General features: G+C 38.3%; 1 protein-coding gene across 1 annotated transcript in view; it reads left to right on the forward strand.

Annotated features, from left to right (window-relative positions):
- The window catches only part of LOC306855419 (succinate--CoA ligase [GDP-forming] subunit beta, mitochondrial), a 116597-nt gene that overhangs the window by 16344 nt on the left and 79890 nt on the right, over positions 1 to 20363 (forward strand). Inside the window, exon 2 of the mRNA XM_079394129.1 lies at positions 8484 to 8625. Coding sequence (XP_079250255.1) covers positions 8484 to 8625 — 142 coding nt within the window. The remainder of the gene's footprint in view (positions 1 to 8483; positions 8626 to 20363) is intronic.

A 20363-nucleotide genomic window follows, 5' to 3' on the forward strand; every position in this document is an offset into this window, starting at 1 on the left:
TTGGGAACTTTATTAATGTAAAGCACACTTTGTTTATTGATGATGCAATGAAGCATACTCTGTTAAGAAAACGGCACTTATTTCCCATATGAATTAATAAAAAGCTGTGAACCATAAGCCCATTGTGCCCAAGACAGTCAGAAAATAAACCCTCATCTGTGAAATCTAAATAAAACCTTCAGCTGTGTGACTGACTGAAGGTAAATGTTGCTCTGCAGTCTGTCCATGTACACATGTTGTATATGCTATTTTAAGGTTATCGGCAACTTTGTGTTTTGTCATAAATGTGGCAAAAAAATAAGTACTAAAACACATGGTATGCTTAGTTTGATGTGTCCTTCCGTTGAACCTTTCATAAGTACCTTAAGTAGCTAATGTTAACTTTAGCTAGCTTGTACAACAGGGAGCTGTTCCCAGTTTTAAATATGACAGTATCCACCCCCATACAGAGGTAAAAATATACATCGAATGCTACACCACGGCCATTAGGAATGACCCTCAGAGCAGATGCTAACCATGAAAATAATACCTTTCTGTGGAAAAAGCCATATTTAATAGCTGACAATGGTATTGTGTACTCGTAGGTGCTATGGTGATTGTTGATACATTATATATTTATATATTGCACCTAAGCATACTGAAGTACACTAGACCATTGTTTAAAATAATAAATGTAATAATTGTTTTTCATTATTAATAGTAATGTTTAAATTATATGTAATATGTCTGATATAATAAAGTATGTCAACCAAGATCAACAATAGATGGTCAGTGATTAAATATTTAAATTAAATGATAGTTATTTATTAGTTAATATAAAATGTAAATTGTTAAGTTAAATAAAAATATGGAACAATGTGTATGCCAACTTGTATACAAAATATGTATATGCAATAATTATGTATAACTGTATTATATTTTCATATAACATGTATATACATCATTATTTATAATATATTATATATAATTTAAATATTATGCGTGTGTATATGTTTATAGAAAATAGATAGATAGATAGATAGATAGATAGATAGATAGATAGATAGATAGATAGTTAGTTTGCATTTTACTTGTTCAGTAGGAGGAGGAGTGATATATGGTCTCAAAGTTTCTGTACCATTGATCCTGGCAATGTTCAAATTCCAAACTATATTTGTCATGTAGAGCAACATAAACAATATACATAAAAAGCATCATACAAAAGTGATGCTGCTTCTGATCTCTGGTTCTGTTCCAAATGGCACACTTCATGTGGACTTGACTTCTTGTTTGCTCACACACATTTGTTAAATCCACAAGACGATGGAGTGTCCAAATTCATTTTAGACTCAAAAGTGTTCTCTCAAGTGTCACCTGTGGACTTCATGGACTTTAGTGAGCAAATGCTACATGGACTGTACTTTTTCAAGCTAGGCAATTCTGAGTGTACACATTTCTAGACAGAAGTGATTGGTTGGAAATTGGTTCCACATTATCCTGATAACCTGAAGTCTATTACAGATGTTATATTCTGAGCTAAGTGAGAAAGTGAACATTTATTGTACAATGCATACAATGTCAGGAAGTTGTTAATGCAATATTAATGTTTTGGCTAAATTTACCAACCGAATCCTTTCGTGATCTGTTTTCTCTTATGAAAAATGTGTAGCGAGCACCAAATTCAATTATATGATGAATCATAGTTTATTTAGTTCTCTGTAGCCAAGCACAGTCAAAGCACACTGTGATGTATAGTAGTGAAATGATGAAATGCAGGCGTTGAGAAGAACATTGCCGAGAATGAGAGTAGTGGATCATCTGACTCTTATCAAAGAGCAAATTATTAAGTTAGTGAGAGGATTGGAGACATACAAACTTTTCTTTGTTGTACTTTCGGTTTCTGGCTCTGGTTCTGTTCCAAATGGCATACTTTATGTGGACTTGATGTCTTGTGCTCTTCGCTCATACACATTCGTGAAATCCACGAGACAATGGAGTGTCCAAATTGTCATTGTAGACTCAAAAGTGCGCTCTCAGTATTTCTCGGAGGGCAGGCTTTAAGTATAACTCGTTTGAAGTTATGGTGCTGCGTATAACATTATCTAGAGAAACACATGTTAGTGATAAATCCCCTGTGATGTTTGTACTGGCTACTGTATACAGGCCACCAGGGCACCACACAGACTTTATTAAAGAATTTGCTGATTTTCTATCTGAGTTAGTACTGGCTGCAGATAAAGTCTTAATTGTTGGCGATTTTAATATCAGAATCAGAATCAGAAAGAGCTTTATTGCCAAGTGTGTTTGCACACACAAGGAATTTGTCTTGGTGTTATGAGCTTCCAGTACAGAAAGTACAAACATAGTGCAGACAACATATAATTAAGGTGATAAAGAACACTAATGAAGAGAATATACAATAATTAAGAATAACAATAGTAATAAAAATAAAAATATACAGAAAAGAGACATGACCATAGACAGAACTGTGAATGTGCATGTGTCCTATGTACAGATGAAGGTTTGATGGGTTATTTACAGATGTACAGTACCGGGGTGTGTTATGTGTTGTTCAGGTGGGATACGGCCTGGGGGGAAAAAACTGTTCTTGTGTCTGGCTGTTCTGGTGCTCAGTGATCTGTAGCGCCGGCCAGAGGGCAACAGTACAAAGAGAGAATGGGCTGGGTGTGAGGGGTCCAGAGTGACTTTCTTAGCCCTTTTCCTCACTCTGGAGGTGTAAAGTTCTTGGAGGCTGGGCAGAGGGGCACCGATAATCCTCTCAGCAGTCCTAACTGTCCGTTGTAGTCTTCTGATGTCTGTTTTGGTAGCTGAACCAAACCAAACAGTTATAGAAGAGCATAGGACCGACTCGATGATTGCAGAGTAGAACTGTTTCAGCAGCTCCTGAGGCAGGTTGAACTTCCTTAGCTGGTGGAGGAAATACAGCCTCTGCTGGGCCTTTTTCGCAATAGAGTCAATGTGATTGTCCCACTTCAGGTCCTGAGAGATGGTGGTGCCCAGGAATCTGAATGACTCTACTGAAGTCACAGTGCTGTTCATGATGGTGAGTGGGGGGAGAGCAGGGGGGTTTCTCCTGAAGTCCACTATCATCTCCACAGTTTTGAGCGTGTTCAGCTCCAGGTTGTTAAGACTGCACCAGACAGCCAGCTGCTCAACTTCCTGTCTGTAAGCAGACTCGTCACCGTCCTTGATGAGGCCTATGACTGTAGTGTCGTCTGCAAACTTCAGGAGCTTGACAGAGGGGTCCTTTGATGTGCAGTCATTCGTGTAGAGGGAGAAGAGCAGTAATATCCATGTCGATATGAAAAAGATGCATTAGGATCAGCATTCATAGACATTCTGAACTCTATTGGGGTTAGACAACACGTTTCCGGACCTACTCCTTGTCGAAATTATACTCTAGATTTAATACTGTCACATGGAATTGATGTTAGTGGTGTTGAAATTCTGCAGCAAAGCGATTATATCTCAGATCATTATCTAGTCTTGTGTAAACTCCATATAGCTAAAACTGTAAATTCTACTCCTTGTTACAAGTATGGTAGAACCATCACCTCTACCACAAAAGACTGCTTTGTAAGTAATCGTCCTGATTTATCTCAATTCCTCAGCATATCCAACAGTGCAGAAAAACTTGATGTAACAAAAACTATGGACTCTCTCTTTTCTAGCACTTTAGATACAGTTGCTCCTTTACGCTTAAGGAAGATCAAAGAAACAGTCTGACTCCGTGGTATAATAAGCACGCTCGCACCTTAAAGAGAGCAGCCTGGAAAATGGAGCGCAGATGGAGGAAAACAAAACTAGAGGTATTTCGTATAGCCTGGCGGGAAAATACCCTATCCTACAGAAAAGCATTAAAAACTGCTAGATCTGATTACTTTTCGTCTCTTCTAGAATAAAACAAACATAACCCCCGGTGTTTATTCAATACAGTCACTAAATTAACGAAAAATAAAGCATCATCAGGTGTTGGCATTTCCCAAAAGCACAGCAGTAATGACTTTATGAACTACTTTACTTCCAATATCGATTCTATCAGAGATAAAATTGTAACCATGCAGCCGTCAGCTACAATATTGCATCATACATATGCACTATAGATCAATTAAGGAACAATTTCACTCATTCTCTACTATAGGAGAGGAAGAATTGTATAAATTTGTTAAATCATCTAAACCAACAACATGTATGTTAGACCCTATTCCATCTAAACTACTAAAAGAGCTGCTTCCAGAAGTCATAGATCCTCTTTTGGCTATTATTAATTCATCACTGTCATTAGAATATGTCCCCAAAACCTTCAAATTGGCTGTTATTAAGCCTCTCATTAAAAAAAAACACAACTTGACCCCAAAGATTTAGTTAATTACAGACTGATCTCAAATCTCCCTTTTCTGTCAAAGATACTAGAAAAGGTAGTATCCTCGCAATTATATTCCTTCTTAGAGAAAAATAGTATTTGTGAGGAATTCCAGTCAGGATTCAGACCGTATCATAGTACTGAGACTGCTCTCATTAGAGTTACAAATGACCTGCTTCTATCATCTGATTGTGGTTGTATCTCTTTATTAGTTCTGCTGGATCTTAGCGCTGCGTTCGACACTATCAACCACAACATTCTTTTAAATAGATTAGAACACTTTGTTGGCATTAGTGGAAGTGCATTAGCATGGTTCAAATCGTACTTATCTGAACGCCATCAGTTTGTAGCAGTGAATGAAGAGGTATCATATCGATCACAAGTGCAGTACGGAGTACCTCAAGGCTCAGTACTAGGGCCGTTACTTTTCACGCTTTACATGTTACCCTTGGGAGATATTATCAGGAGACATGGTCTTAGTATTCACTGTTATGCTGATGATACTCAGCTCTATATTTCTTTGCGGCCCAGTGAAACACACCAAATTGAGAAACTAACGGAATGCATAGTCGATATAAAAAACTGGATGACGAGTAACTTCTTACTGCTAAATTCTGAAAAAAAACAGAGGTGTTAATTATCAGACCTAAAAACCCCACATATAATAACCTAGAACACTATCTAACACTCGACGGCTGCTCTGTCAATTCTTCTTCATCAGTTAGGAACCTAGGTGTGCTGTTTTATAGCAATCTTTCATTTGAAAGCCATGTTTCTAGCATCTGTAAAACTGTGTTTTTCCATCTCAAAAACATATCTAAATTGCGACCTACGCTCTCAACATCAAATGCAGAAATACTAATTCATGCGTTTATGACCTCAAGGTTAGACTATTGTAATGCTTTATTGGGTGGTTGTTCTGCACGCTTGATCAACAAATTACAGTTGGTCCAAAATGCAGCAGCTAGAGTCCTTACTAGAAGCAGGAAGTATGACAGGACACCGAGATGAGCGCCAGAGACAGATCCCCAGTGAGGACCCCGCCACTTAGACAGCCATCGGGAAAGACCACTGGAACCAGTTGAGCCCTTACGATCTGACTTTGCTGCAGTTGGAATTGAACTGCTGGTTCGTTTGGCCAGAGGAGAACTGGCCCCCCGACTCAGCCTGGTTTCTCCCAAGGTTTTTTTCTCCATTCTGTCACCGATGGAGTTTTGGTTCCTTGCCGCTGTCGCCTCTGGCTTGCTTATTTGGGGACATTTCATTTCCAGCGATATCGTCGACCTGATTGCAAAGACACTATTTAAACTGAACTGAGCTGGATGATGACATCACTGAATTCAATAATGAAATGCCTTTAACTGAAAATCTTTTTTTTTTTATCTTTTCATTTTACATTATTGACACACTATTTTCCTTTTTTGATATTGTGCAGTTGCTTTGGCATAATTTACATTGTTTAAAGCGCTATATAAATAAAGGTGACTTGACTTGACTTGACTCTCAAGCGCCTCCTCTGGACGTTTGTAGAATACACTGCTAACTGTGTGCACTTTTGAGTGTATATTTTGGTACTGTGAACTTTTTGGGTCTTCAATTTCAATTCAGGTGAGGCATTTAAGATAAGTCCTATAGTATGTCATCATAATATAAGCTACACTTCTAATTGTGTGCTTCTGTAGTATTGAATTTTGAGTGCATAGGCTACTTCCATAGTGTATACATCTTGTAACCTGTAATTGAGTGCATTTCTGAGTAAAGAGTTTTGTGGAATTCCCTTTTTTATGTATACATGTATTTCATAGTTTGTCACCATACTGGGTACTTCAGTTCCGCATCAAATGCACCTCATAATATGTGCACTTCTGTAGTGTGCACTTCTGAGTATACACTTCCACAGTGCTCTTCCACAGCCTGCCAACTTTTGTGGCCGCACTCATTATTCTCCATGGAGACACGTAGACGCTCAATTAGAAGAAGCCATAGAGAGTTGTTCAAAAGCATGACTTAATAAGGTGCTTAACTTCATTTAGCACTGTGCTGCTCTGATAACCTGTTTCACTTTCATTCTATAGTGGTGAATAATGGGAAATTGTCTATTTAATGAGTGTCTTATGGGTTGTTAACTATCACATTCAATGCTCATCAAAGGACGTGATCATGAATTTGTGTGAATATTAACTTAGTGCCGAGCTGCAACGATTTGAAATCATAGCCTGAATGCAAGGCAAGACATCAATGGTCTTTAAAACGCTTTATTACAGTTGATGTCTGTTGTGAAATGACTTCAAAGAGCTGCCTGAAAAAATTAAACCTTCATGGTTTATTCATGGTAGGTAGGACAGAACCGTATGACGGCATATCCCACGTGACAGTAGAGATGTGTCAATGTGGCAAATTAAATGTGGTCTAGTTTCTGAACTGTTACATATGTGACCCTGGACCACAAAACCAGTCTTAAGTCGCAATAGCTAAAAATACATGGGTCAAAATTTTTTGATTTTTCTTTTATGCCAAAAATCATTAGGATATTAAGTAAAGATAATTTTCCATGAAGATATTTTGTAAATTTCCTACTGTAAATATATCAAAACTTAATTTAATAAAACAAACCATACATCAATGGAAAGCTTATTTATTCAGCTTTCAGATGATATATAAATCTGAATTTTCGAAAAATTTACCCTTATGGCTGGTTTTGTGGTTTTGGCTAGTTCCAAAAGCAAACAAGGAAAATCAAACAAAATTGAAAAAATAATGCTATATAATAAAAAAATATGGAATCAAATACAATCTACACAATTAAAAAAAAAACATTTCTCTGTTGGACATTTGCTATCAGGTTTTCTTTATCACTGCTTTGCTACCAGACTTCAAATTGGAGCAGGCATGGAAAAGCTTCATATCATGTATTTTATTAAGTAGGCGAAAGGTTCATCTAATTATGATTAGTCAAAGTATTTTATTGTATTGTGTTTCAAGGCTCAGTCACATTAGCGAAACTGTCAACGTAATTCCAAAAAATAAAAAAATAACTCAAGCTCACTTAAGACAAGTAAACAATTCATCAATTTAATAAGAATAAGAAACTAATTACAAGCAGTAGGACAAAAAATACAGTAGAACAAATTAGAAATGCTACATACGTTGTATAAAGTAATCAAATGTATAAAAACATTTTTCAATGTGTAAATTAAATATATATTTTTTCTTATTAAAGTTACAAAAGTGATTTAGTCAAGAGCAGTGAGAGATTTTCTCTCTATTGTTGTTTGAATGAATGACAGACAGCAGGAATATTAGACTGCTGCCACTTTAAGAGCTGCCGGATCCAATATACTGTTACACATGTGTTTTCTTTCTTAGCTGTTTGCTTTCACTTAAGACCTAAATTACAGTATTTATGAGGATACTTGCAAAGACGCACATTTTGTATTTAACCGTTCGAGGCCTATAAAGTGGCAAAAATAACCGTCTTCATGTGCACGGGCCTCTCTAACAGTGCTCAGAAACTCTCAGACAGTGTGAACATAGCGAAATGAGCTCTCTTTCGCTGCTGATAGCATTTCAATGGCTTAAAATCACTTGTTTTTAAACTGCAATGCTTAAAACGCGTGCAGACAATAAGTTTTCGTGACCACGTAGCACAGCAACATCATGTGAGCGTGTAAGGGGTGTTGATGGCGCAGTGGATAAGACACATGCTTTGGTGTGAGAGACCCGGGTTTGAATCCACTGTGAGACACCAATGTGTCCCTGAGCAAGACACTTAACCCCCTAGTTGCTCCAGAGGCGTGCGACCTCTGACATATATAGCAATTGTAAGTCGCTTTGGATAAAAGCGTCAGCTAAATTAATAAATGTAAATGTAACCATGATAGAGATGATAGTCCAAAATCTCTACCAGTTGACAAATTTCTACCGGAATATCGCCCACCCCTAATAAAAAGAACATTAAATCAGATGTAATGTACACAATTATGCAATATTTTTAAAAAACATTTCATACATTTGCTGCCAGACTCCAGACTGGAGCAGGCATGAGAAAGGTTCATATCAAATATTTTATTCACAGCTTTTATTACGTAAACCATATTGTTTATGTCTTTTGTGTTTTTAGTTAGCGAGGGTAAGTCCCAGAAGATGGCTGAACCTGCAGGAGTACCAGAGCAAGAAGCTGATGCAGGACAGCGGCGTGACCGTCCAACGCTTCTTTGTGGCTGACACTGCCTCTGAAGCCCTGGAGGCTGCCAAGAGACTCAGTAAGTGTCCTTCTCATTCTAATCTGCTTGTTATTAAGTGTCCAAACGCAGTGCCGCTTTTTTGATGTCTCTCTAATAGCTTTCAGAGTCAACAGTGTGATTACATGCATAACACTTAATTGATAACATGCTAATGAGGTTATGTTTATTTGTTAACTTGATTGGTGCTTGTATGCTGAGATTTGGCCTCCCACGCAGCTAGCTGGGCCATGAGGGATAAAATTAGCCAATGAAAACGAAGAACACAAATTGCATTGTTTTTGCTTTTATTCTGGTGGACATGCCTTCAAGGGTCAACAGGACTGAAGATCGTCTCTTATTGCTTCTGCTTCTCTTATGTTTTCATGGGTTGTTGCTCCCTCACTGTTTTATCCATGCAGGCTCATTCTTGTTTTCTTTCATGCCTTTTTATTTAATTCCAAGCATGTGAGCTTCTGTTTCCGAGACAAGCACCTTTTATATGTGGCATTTCCGAAATCCAAATTTACCAGGCTAAATCCAAGAGGTGGACTAATGTCTGTTAGTTCCGGTTTTCAAACCTCACTCGGTTTCATGTGTAAGACACTATGGATGCTTTCCAGAGGCTCACAGCTATAATCTTCTTCTTATCTTACTCTACAGAACAGGCTTTAGCGTTCCATTTCGAGCTCTTCCACCCTTACTGTATGTGACAAAATATTCACTTTCAAATGGGGTTTGTTGTTCATATGAGTTTGATTCTGCAGTCCAGGTGCTGTTTCAGGTCAAATGTTGAGGGTGAGACATCTTTTTTTCTGACTCAATTTGGAACATATTTCAAGATGGCATTTCCAGTCCAGCACATTGAGTGTTTCAGCCTGGCTGCTTTGGGATAGGGCAGGGCCCAGGCCCGGGCGACATGTACAAGGCGACCAAGCGAGACGTAAAGGATTTCTGTGACTGCGATAGTGCAGTGAGCTGTTCTCCCCAGTGCAGAGATGCCACCCCACAGTTGGGCCCACTTACCCATGCGGCAATTCAGCTGACAGCTCAATTCAAGCTCTGCGGTTTACTGCTCCTCAAACACAGCAAACAATGCTTTTAAAGAAACAATGTTATTTATTTTTTTAGTAATTTGTCTTTTATTTTACCAGAATGTTAACCCTGCTTTCTTCCATAAAATGAAACTAAAATGGGGACCAAGAGCTGTCAAGCACAACAAAGTATCATTAAAGTAGTCCACATGACTCATTCACTGTATCCCAAAGATTTCTGATAGCTTTTTGTGAGAAAAGCTAAAATTTGGGTTGTTAATGATTATGCTTGACCGTTTACGTTCATTGTATTTGAAAAGAGCAGCCTGAACACTCTGCTAAACATCTAATTGCGTGTTCGACATAGAAAAGGAAGTCTTACTGATTCCAAACGACATGAGAGTGAGGAAATAATAATTAAAATTTCAAATTTTGAGTAACCTCTCTCTGAAAGATAGTAGGAAGAATTAATTATAGTGACGAGTTCAAGTGACAAGTGACTGGGCTTAAAACTAAGAAGGGAGTGGTGAGTTTATTTGTTGACGTTCTTGCTTTGTTTGTTGACTGACTGTAGGCCATGGTGCTAATGATCCCACACCTGTCCATAAGGTTGGGCCTGTGTTTGGCACAGAGGCAGGGGGCTGCCCATTTTAAACAACCCCCTGTGCCGTTAAGTAATCTGACTGTCAAAGAGGCAAGTCTGATGCTGCCTTCATCAGTCACCAACCGCCACTTGATTATGCAGCTCTGCTTGCTGCTAAAACACACACACACACACACAAAGGAACAATGAGACAGAAGACAAAAGATAAAGTGATTGCGAAAGAGGGCCAGAAAGATATAGGAGGAGAAAATAGAGAGACTGAGAGTGGGGTCACACAGCATAGCTAAAATATGCTACCGCTGACTTCTGATTGGACGATAAGGTGGGAACTTTTTGCCACCAAAATGAGACGGTGCAATAAATCAAAGTGAGAATGGTTGCGTAGCTCAACCATAGAAAGACTCTCTCAAACTATCTCGACCCTGCTCTTGTCCTATTTAAGAGGGAGAGATCTGCCCAAGATCGAAGGGTTTGGGAATTGGAGAGGTTCCTCATTTTTGGCTGGAAAACGAGCGGATTTTAACACCTGTAATCATAAGTGAATCCACCTCGGAGAGAGGTCTTTTTATAGGTAAAAATAAATATGCAGGCTGACGCGGGTTCCAGTATAACCCCTATTCCCAGAACACCATCTTCTGACATGAAAGGAAAATAAATGTTAATCATTACTTTCGCTGCCTTTCCATCCTGGTACTCGCAAACAGATATTTCTCAGCCAATGAGAACGCTGAATCATATTGGCCTGTTTTGTTTTTGCCGCAGGTCCTGTTGACAGATGCATCTGCTGGGTAAATGTTGATGGATTTGTCTGTTAGAATGTTCCAGAATGGTTTTCTCACTGTCGGCATTATTCAGGCCCAAGCAGAAGCAGCATAGATGGAGAAATATTTATTCGTAGACAGACTTTTGTTCAAAAAAACCAGGCAAACATTTTCTTTTCTTGCACTATTCTTTTCTCTCTTATTAATTCAGAAATTAGGGCCTGTTTTAAATGACAGAGAGCGTTAGACTGACAATTAACAGGAGAGGGATGTGTTAATACATTTCACAGAGGTATGAATATTCAAAGTTAACAGCAATGGCTTATGCATGGCAGTCAAATCTCATGTGTCCTTATTAGAGAGGCAGCGACTTTCATATGTCAACCTACAGCGGTATGCTGAATTATCCTGATATTCAACAACCCTTAGAAGAGAGGCAGAGGTATATGGCATAATGCAGAGCGGTTTTACATATATAGTTTGACTCGACAAGAGAAAAGGTTTTGATCGTAGCTTTAAAGGAAAATTTGATGAAGGTGACACAAGTTACTATTACATAAGCTATTCATTTCGCTGAGGTCTCGCCGCTGATTATATTTTCATAACAGCTTTTTACATCATTTGGATTGAGGCCGTTATTAATCACGACCACTGCTTTTGATCTTAGTGGGGAATAGTTAACATCATAAAACGAAAGCTCAAGGTTGTTGCACCTATGCCCCTTTTTCTCTCAGCACACCATTGCATGCAGACATGAGGTTATAAAATGTTCCTCTCAACTTTTACAGTAGTAAATAGGATTTGCTTTTTATTATTAAATTAATTATAAATTATTAAATATTAGAATGTAAAAAAAATACTCTTTAATCGCCATTAGTTGTGTCCAGTTGTGGTGAGATCGGCAGCTTTGACTCTCAGAGGGCCTCAGAGCATCGATGCTTTCACACTTCTCTTCTCCAGGCTCTTCATCAGTGGCATCACACCATATGTCTCTCCGCCGACCCACCACTCTGCTACATATGCGCCATCTGCCGAGTCTTCCCTCGTTCCGAAATCCTCCTCACTCACAGCTTGTGTTGACTAGAAACCGACTAGTCTATACTGTATCTCCATATTTGAGGTATAATGACTCTGTGTGTGTTTATGGTACAATGAAAAAAAGCATTTAAAGGGATAGTTCACCCAAAAAGTAAATTCTGTCATTAATTACTCACCCTCATCTCGTTCCAAGCCTGTGAGACCTTCGTTCATTTTCGGGACACACATTAAGATATTTTTTATGCATTCCGACAGCTCTCTGACCCTCCCATATACATTTTGGAGAGTATCACATACGTAAACAACATGAGAAACGTATGTATGCGGATATGCTGTTTACGTTGTTTGCGGTTTTATCTGAATGTAAACAGCGTATTCGCGTACATGCATTGCAAACGTTGTTTACGTAAAGTTACGGTTGAAACACTGATCTCACATGGATTGTTTTAGCAATGTCTTTGCTACCTTTCTGAGCCTTGATCGTGTTAGGATCCTTGCTGTCTATGGGAGGGTCAGAGAGCTCTCAGAATTCATCAAAAATATCTTAATGTGTGTTCCGAAAATGAACGAAGGTCTTACTCATTTGGAACGACATGAGGGTAATTAATGACAGAATTAAAATTTTTGGATGAACTATCCCTTTAAATAGATTTCTCTTTGTGCTTAAATATTCATTTTGCCCAAAAAGTTCCATACACTCTGGCAGATTTTACATTTTAGGGATTCGCCAGTATTCAATTTCTGGTCGATACCAAAATCCAATATTTATTTTGATGAAAATGTGCCATATTAAAAACTGTTATATATAAATGATAGAAAATCTGTTCTATACTGTTTTGTGAAATAAATAAATAAATGGTTCTAATAAATATTTATTAATAAATAAATAACTTCATAAATTATAAATTACTTTTTTAAATGTGTGAATTACTTTAAAATAAAAATATAATGTAAATAATATATAGGTATAATATGTGCAGTGCATTCTGAAAGTATTCAGACCCCCTTCACTTTTTTCAATTTTGTTATGTTGCAGCCTGATACTACAATTGTTTAAATTAATTTTTCTCATTAATCTACACTCCGTACGTCATAATAACAAAGTGAAAACAGAATTTTAGAAATGTCTGTAAACTTATTAAAAAGAAAATCCTGAAATATCACATATTTGCATAAGTATTCAGACCCTTTGCAACAACACTTGAAATTTACCTCAGGTGCCTCCCATTTCTCATTGCTGAGATGTTTTTACACCATGATTGGAGTCCACTTGTGGTAAATTATATTAATTGGACATGATTTGGAAAGGCACCCACCTCTCTATAAAAGGCCTCACAGCTGACAATGGATATCAGAGGGAAAACCAAGCCATGAGGTGAAAGGAACTGCCAGCAGAGCTCAAGAGACAAGATTGTATTGAGGCACAGATCTGAGGAAGGCAACAAATTTCTGCTGCGCTGAAGGTTCCTAAGAGCACAGTGGCTTCTATATCAAATGGATGTAGGGTCTTCCAGGACTCTTCCAAGAGCTTGTCGCTCAGCCAAACTGAGCAATTGATGGAGAGGGGCCTTGTCTAGACTGGTGGACACCCTAGTTGAGTTCTATGATCATATATGCAGATGGGAGAAGCCTACAGAAGAACAAACATCACTGCAACACTCCACCGATCTGGGCTTTATGGCAGTGTTGCCAAACTCAATCCTCTCCTTGGTGAACTGAAGACACATGAAAAAACACTTGGAATTTACAAAAAAGCACCTAAAGGACCCTCAGATTCTTAGAAACAAGATTCTCAATTCTAAAGCTCATGGTGGAAGGAAACCAGCTCTGCTCATCACCTGCAGAGTACCATCCCAAAAGTAAAGTGTGCTGGTAGCAGCCTCATGCTGTGGTGCTGTTTTTCAGCGGCAGGGACTGAGGGACTCGTCAGAGTAGAAGAAAAGCTCAATGCACCAAAATATTGAGAGAGCCTTAATGAAAAGGCTAGTCCAGAGCATTCAGAATCTCAGACTGGGCCGAAGGTTCACCTTCCAACATGACAATGACCCTAATCACACAACCGAGGCAACGCAGGAGTGGCTTAGGGACAACTCTGTGAATGTCCTAGAGTGGCCTAGTCAGAGCCCTGATTTGAACCCTATCGAAATTCCCTTAATCCAGGTGTACAAAGCTTGTTGAGTCATACCCAAAAAGACTCGAGGCTGTAATTGCTGCCTAGGTGCTTCAACTAAGTACTTAGTATACTTATGTAAATTGGACACTTCAGTTTTTCTTTTTAATAAATTTACAGACATTCCTAAAATAATTTTTTTCACTTTGTCATTGAGGTACGGAGTGTATATTAATGAGAAAAAATTAGTTTAAACAATTGTAGTATAAGGCTGCAACATAAGAAAATGTATAAAAGTGAAGGGGGTCTGAATACTTTCTAAATGCACTATATGCGTGTTTGTGCTGAACCTTAAAGTGATCATGAACTGCCTCTTTTTATTTAATATATTTTTTTTTGTACTGTTCTCTGAGGTCCACTTATAATGTTATCAAGATTTTTACATAAAAAAACATCATAATTTAGAAGTAACAGGCTATTTTCTATTTTCACAGAGAAAACAAATGATAAAGTTTCATCGTACGAGCAGGGGTGGGCGCTATACCGATATTAACGTGACTACCGGTATTATGTTATGCCATGATATGGATTTTGCTATACAGTTACATATTCATGAATTTAATAGGATGGACAGACAAAGATTTTTTTTTTTTTCGCGGTCATTACTGCGTCATCAGAGAGAGAGATGCCCCGCTTGATTGGACATAAATTAAAACCGGATAATTTTTTGCTCCAAACACACAATCGGCTTTTCGGAACGGCACACAAACTGGATTACAATAATTTCCCAAAATGTAATTTGTGTGGTAATAATACTAAGTCTGTAAAAGGTTGTTAATACAGGACAGAGATGCAGAACACGGACACAAAGAGAGAAAATACTGTAGCAGGCAGCGCAAGATCACTGTTCTCAATGCTCGAAATATAGGAAGAAAATTCCACATTACGTCATTTTCGTCATTAGCAGGGCTTGCGGACAGCCACACACCCCGCCCGCGTGCAGGCAATTTGTTGTGACCGTGACCAACAGCGCATGCGAGGTGAATGTTGAGACAGCGCAAGTCAAGTACTGTGCATGTGTCGAGCTTGTCCGTCCGCACTCATCCGCGGTTGAGTATACTTTGAAAGCTGTGTGAACGTGGCTGTGCGCAAGACTGAACGGAATGTGGAATGTGAAGTATACCCGGGCCTTTATGTAGCATAATTTCACACATCTAAAGTCAGACCATTCTATTTTTGCCTTAGGTCTTGAAATCATGTTTTTTTCTAGTTATATAAAATACATATTTTGCCTCTAATTTAACTTAGGTCTACTAAAATGTGATTCCAATTTTTTTTTATCTTATCGTGATATAATATCGATATTGTCTGGACAGTGGAAAATATTGTGATATGAATTTTAGCTCATATCTCCCACCCCTACGTACGAGTTTATTCCAGTGTGTTTTTGACACCCTCATCAGAACGCTTTGTTTGAATAGGCGTCGTGAATTGTAGACTCGGATGTAAACGCCAACTGCTATGATTGTCTAACGTTGTGTGTGTTTGATAGTACATTCCTCATAGATGGACTTAGGTCAGAAACGCTTAAATAACTCCATACATATCAAGCGATCTGCCTACTCACACTTATGTTGCAACATTACTGTCAGATCCAATGTAGTCAGTGCAGCATCGTCTTTAGTTTCAGTCTTTTTAAAAATCCTGCATCGCATTGTGCCTTGTTTGTAAACGAATCTGCAGTAAAAATTAAAGGGGTCATTGGATGCCCATTTTACACAAGTTGATATGATTCTTTAGGGTCTTAATTAAAAGTCTACAACATACTTTGGTTAAAATTTCTCAATGGTAGTGTAAAAAACACCTTCTTTACTCTGTCAAATTCAGCTCTGTTTTCAGCACGCTGATCTAGTTCATGTTGCTCGTACGATGCTCGTGAGCTCTGCTGACTCTGCCCCTCTCTTCTGTGGCGTGACGAGCAGACCATCGATATCTGTAGATTCCCTATTCGACCACTCCAGATACGTTGATGCGTCCGCCATCTCACATTCACCGTAATAATCAATTAATATTAAAAGATATACAAGCGTATAACTTATTGTAGATGCACACAATGCGCTCAAATTCGCAGACCGTTCCAAAAATGGCGGATGGGTTATGTATCGCGGCCCATAGAAACAGTCGATAATGTTGGCATCTAGGTATATACAGTGCCCTCCATAAGTATTGGAACAATAAAGACAAAATTGCTCTGTTGGCTGTGGAGTCAAGACATTTGCAAATATGATTAAAAGATGAATATGAGACAAAACTACAGAATGTCACATTTTATTATTAGCCGTTTCAACACATTCATGTTTTACCAAATAAAAAGAACAGCACATTTAGAGTTCATCCCACTCATTGATGTGAGCATAAGTATCGGGACAGTTGAACATTTTTGTTTAGTTTAGTTTAGTTGCAGATCCCTTGCGCACAATCACAGCAGTGAGTCTGTGACCCATACACATCACCAGACTCTTGGTCTCATCCTTTGAAATACTTTTCCCAGCCTTTAATGCAGCCAATTCCAATTGTTGCTTGTTTTGTGGAGTTTCTGCCTTTACTCTCCTCTTCAGCTGGTGAAATTCATGTTCAATCAGATTTAAATCTGGAGATTGACTTGGGCAATCCAAGACTTTCCTTTTCTTTGCCCTTATAAATTCCTTGACTGAACTGGCAGGGTGTTTTGGGTCATTGTCCTGATGCAATATGAAGCACTTCCCAATGAATCTGGTGGCATTTTCTTGCATATTGGTAGGCTAGATGGTTTTGTACTCTTCCAAATTCATTCTGCTACTGTCATCATAAATTAAGTCATCGGTAAAGTTGAAAGAGCCTGTTCCAGAGGCAGCCATGCATGCCCATGCCATGACACCACCTCCACCATGCTTTAAAGATGAGGCTGTATGCTTGGGATCTTTTGCAGTTCCCTTTTTTTCTCCACAGTTTTGCTTTCCCATCACTTTGATACAGGTTCATCTTTGTCTCATTGGCCCATAAACAAAGTTGCAAAACTCTTCTGGCTCACCTTTATGCTTTTTTGCAAACTCTAATCTTGCCTTTCTATTTTTTGTGCTGGTCAGAGGTTTGCATCTTGCTGTGTAGCATCTGTAATTCTGTGTCAAAGTCTCCTGAGGACAGTAGATTGTCAGAGCATCAGCCCAGCTTTCTGGAAGTTGTTGGTTATTTTACAGACACGTCTTTTAGGGTTCATTTTCACAGCTTTTATGGTTCGTCTGTCATCAACTACTGTTGTTTTCTCAGCTAATCGGGTCGTTGCTGGTTTCACTGGTGGTTTCCAAACTCTTGATTTCTCCTTGACCTTTGTTTTTGCTGTAGCTCTAATTGACTTCCTCTTCTCTTTTAGCATCCAAATTGCTTGCTTTTCTCTCAAAGCCAGCTCCCTTATCTTCATCCTAGTTTGTGTGTCATCATCGAATGCAAGATTCAGAATGCAGAAGTAATGGATAAAACTGATGCGACACATTCCCTGCTTTTAATATCTGAAGAATTAATGCAACAGGACACAGCTGATCACTTAGAAAGACCTGTGAGGCAACTGTTCCAATACTTATGCTCACATCAGATAGGAGAATGAAACTCTAAAAGTGTTGAACTTCTTAGCTGGTAAAACATCTGTGTGTTGAATCACCCATTAATAAAATGTGACATTCTGTAGTTTTGTCTCATTAATCTTTTAATCATATTTGTAAATGTCTTGACTCCACAGCCAACAGAGAAATTGTGTCTTTACTGTTCCAATACTTTTGGAGGGCACTGTATATATATATATATCTATGGAGCATACTAAACTTCAGCTGCGAAACTGGCTTTGTAGCACATTATTAGGAAAGGCGATTTGCAAAGATTCATAAAAACCCTTATACTCACTTCTTCTGTAGATAAAGCTGGATCACGAATGATTTGCGCGAATATAAGATGCATTTATGTAGATCGGGGATCGGTGCATTCCCTTCAAAATGAAAGTAATGTTAATCCTCTGCGTCTTCAGTGGCTCAGATGTCAGGAGTAAATGACGACTGCTATATTCATTATTACATCCAACAACTAAACACTTCAATCGCTTAATCGGAGACATCTTGTCTTCCCCTGCACCGGAGGTGGACAGCTCTCAGCTCACTCAGGGCGGGTCTAAGGTAAGGCGGTCTTGTTAATCAACTATCGTGGGAGGGGCCAGTACAGAACTATGTCATCCTGACAGGAACCTCAAAACAGCCTGATTTGAGAGAGGGGATTTTAAAATGGGTATTTAAAAAAAAAAACACTGGGTGGATTTTTATGATTATAGGATGGATGTGTACACACACTTCCAAAACACATTTACTGTATGTTCAAACAACTTGTAAAGTGAATTTAGCATCCGATGACCCCTTTAAGTGAACAAAGGATTGAGTTCTTGCTGACGTGGTCTGGATCTTCATTAAAAATAAAGTTCATCCACTCTTTCCTAACGTTGGGATCAGAAGGAAGGCAATGCAAATACGTTTTTTCCACAGGTTGGCACTGTACAGTGCCTTGTTGTCTTATTGTCTTCAGAGCCAGATTCTTTATCATTTGGTTTCTGTATAGACCAGCACATTCACCTCTCCCGTAAACACTACATGCATGAATCAGTGGGTGGGGCTAAATAGGCAGAGATATTAAGGCGTTGATCTTCTGCAGAGGTGGTGCTTATACATCATAGAGTAGCACATTCCAAAAGCTGTCGTTTTGGCAGACTGACTTCAATTTAAGCTGTTTTTAGACTAGCGGCAAAGTTTTGAGTTCTGAAACTTACAGGATGTTTTTATTGTACAGTGACCTCTTATATGTCAAAAGATCAAGAGAATTTTAGATTATCAGTTTATGACCCCTTTAATAATAGTTAAATCGTTAAAATGTTGCATGTTGATTCTGTTTTCTTTTTCTCATTTATGATTATTACATTTTTTCTCAGTCTGTCATTCACTTTGATAGGCTATCTCTGGCACAGAGTTGTTGGTCGGCTGGTTTTGTTGCTTTCTCTGATCTGAGATACAGGAGAATTGTAGTCCCCCCCCCCCCCATTTAAAAAAATGATTCAGTGCTAATGGCGTCCAGTGTTTGCAAGTTACCTGTCCAAAAACAACACGACTAGATTGGTATACACACATACATACATTTCCGCTTTTTGCACAATTTTCCAATAATAATAAAAAAAGGCTTATTAACTAAAAAAAAGCTCCACATTTATGGATCATAAAGAATAGTAATTGGAGAAATGATTTGTGCAGTGGCTGTTAGAAATGCCTTTCAAATGATTGTACAAATACACACAAAGGGAATACAAGCTGCGTTTGATAGAGCTCACAAATCAAAATGTAATTTCGGTTTGTTGACGGCTCGGCTGCGTTGATATTACACATGGCACATTATCATACCTCATGCCTCCAGACCTCACAGTGCTGCCAGTGTTCTACAAGCAGAAGGTGCAACACCATTATTTTGGTGATGTGGACTCTAAATTGCATGTTTTATTAGAGGTATTCCATGGTCCATTGTGCACCAAATTTAGAAGAAGAAATACAGCTTTTCTTTTTGTTCCCTTTCTTTACTGACTTTATACTGTAGGTGTCTTCTTTCGGTTTTCTGGATGCTGAGGTAAAATCATGTTCTTTGAAGTATTTAGAAAATGACGTTGTTGCTGCGTAGGGGTGTAACGGTTCACAAAATTCACTGTTCAGTTCGATATGATACAGTGGTGTTATGGTTCCGTACGTTTTCGATACAGCAAAAAGAAAGAAATGCCAGAGAAATTTCCTTGATTTTTACAAATTTTTTATTTTGAACAATGATGGAACTATACTTGACCCATCTTCTGTGGTGTCTTCTTAGCAGCATATAAAACAAAAACAGCTCCGGTTTGAAGTATTCCAGCTGATGTTGCCTATTGTCATGTAAAGATTAATCTTTTCAAATAAGTTTAAATACATTTTTACCTTTTTATGGGCATTTGTTTTTTACCTTTTATAAATATCACGTGTAACTGCTGTGAAAAGAGAAATTAAAAGGTGTGATAACAGCTTTTTTTTTCTGACAAAAAACTGGAATGAACGCTAGTCTGGGATTTTTTTTTTTAAGTAAATTGGACCACAGCAGATTTTTAGGGGTTCCATGGAATATTTGAGTTGGGGATTTTTATGTATATATAG

Source organism: Barbus barbus (genome assembly GCF_936440315.1).
Source record: "Barbus barbus genome assembly, chromosome: 35".
Classification (NCBI taxonomy): Eukaryota; Metazoa; Chordata; class Actinopteri; order Cypriniformes; family Cyprinidae; genus Barbus; species Barbus barbus.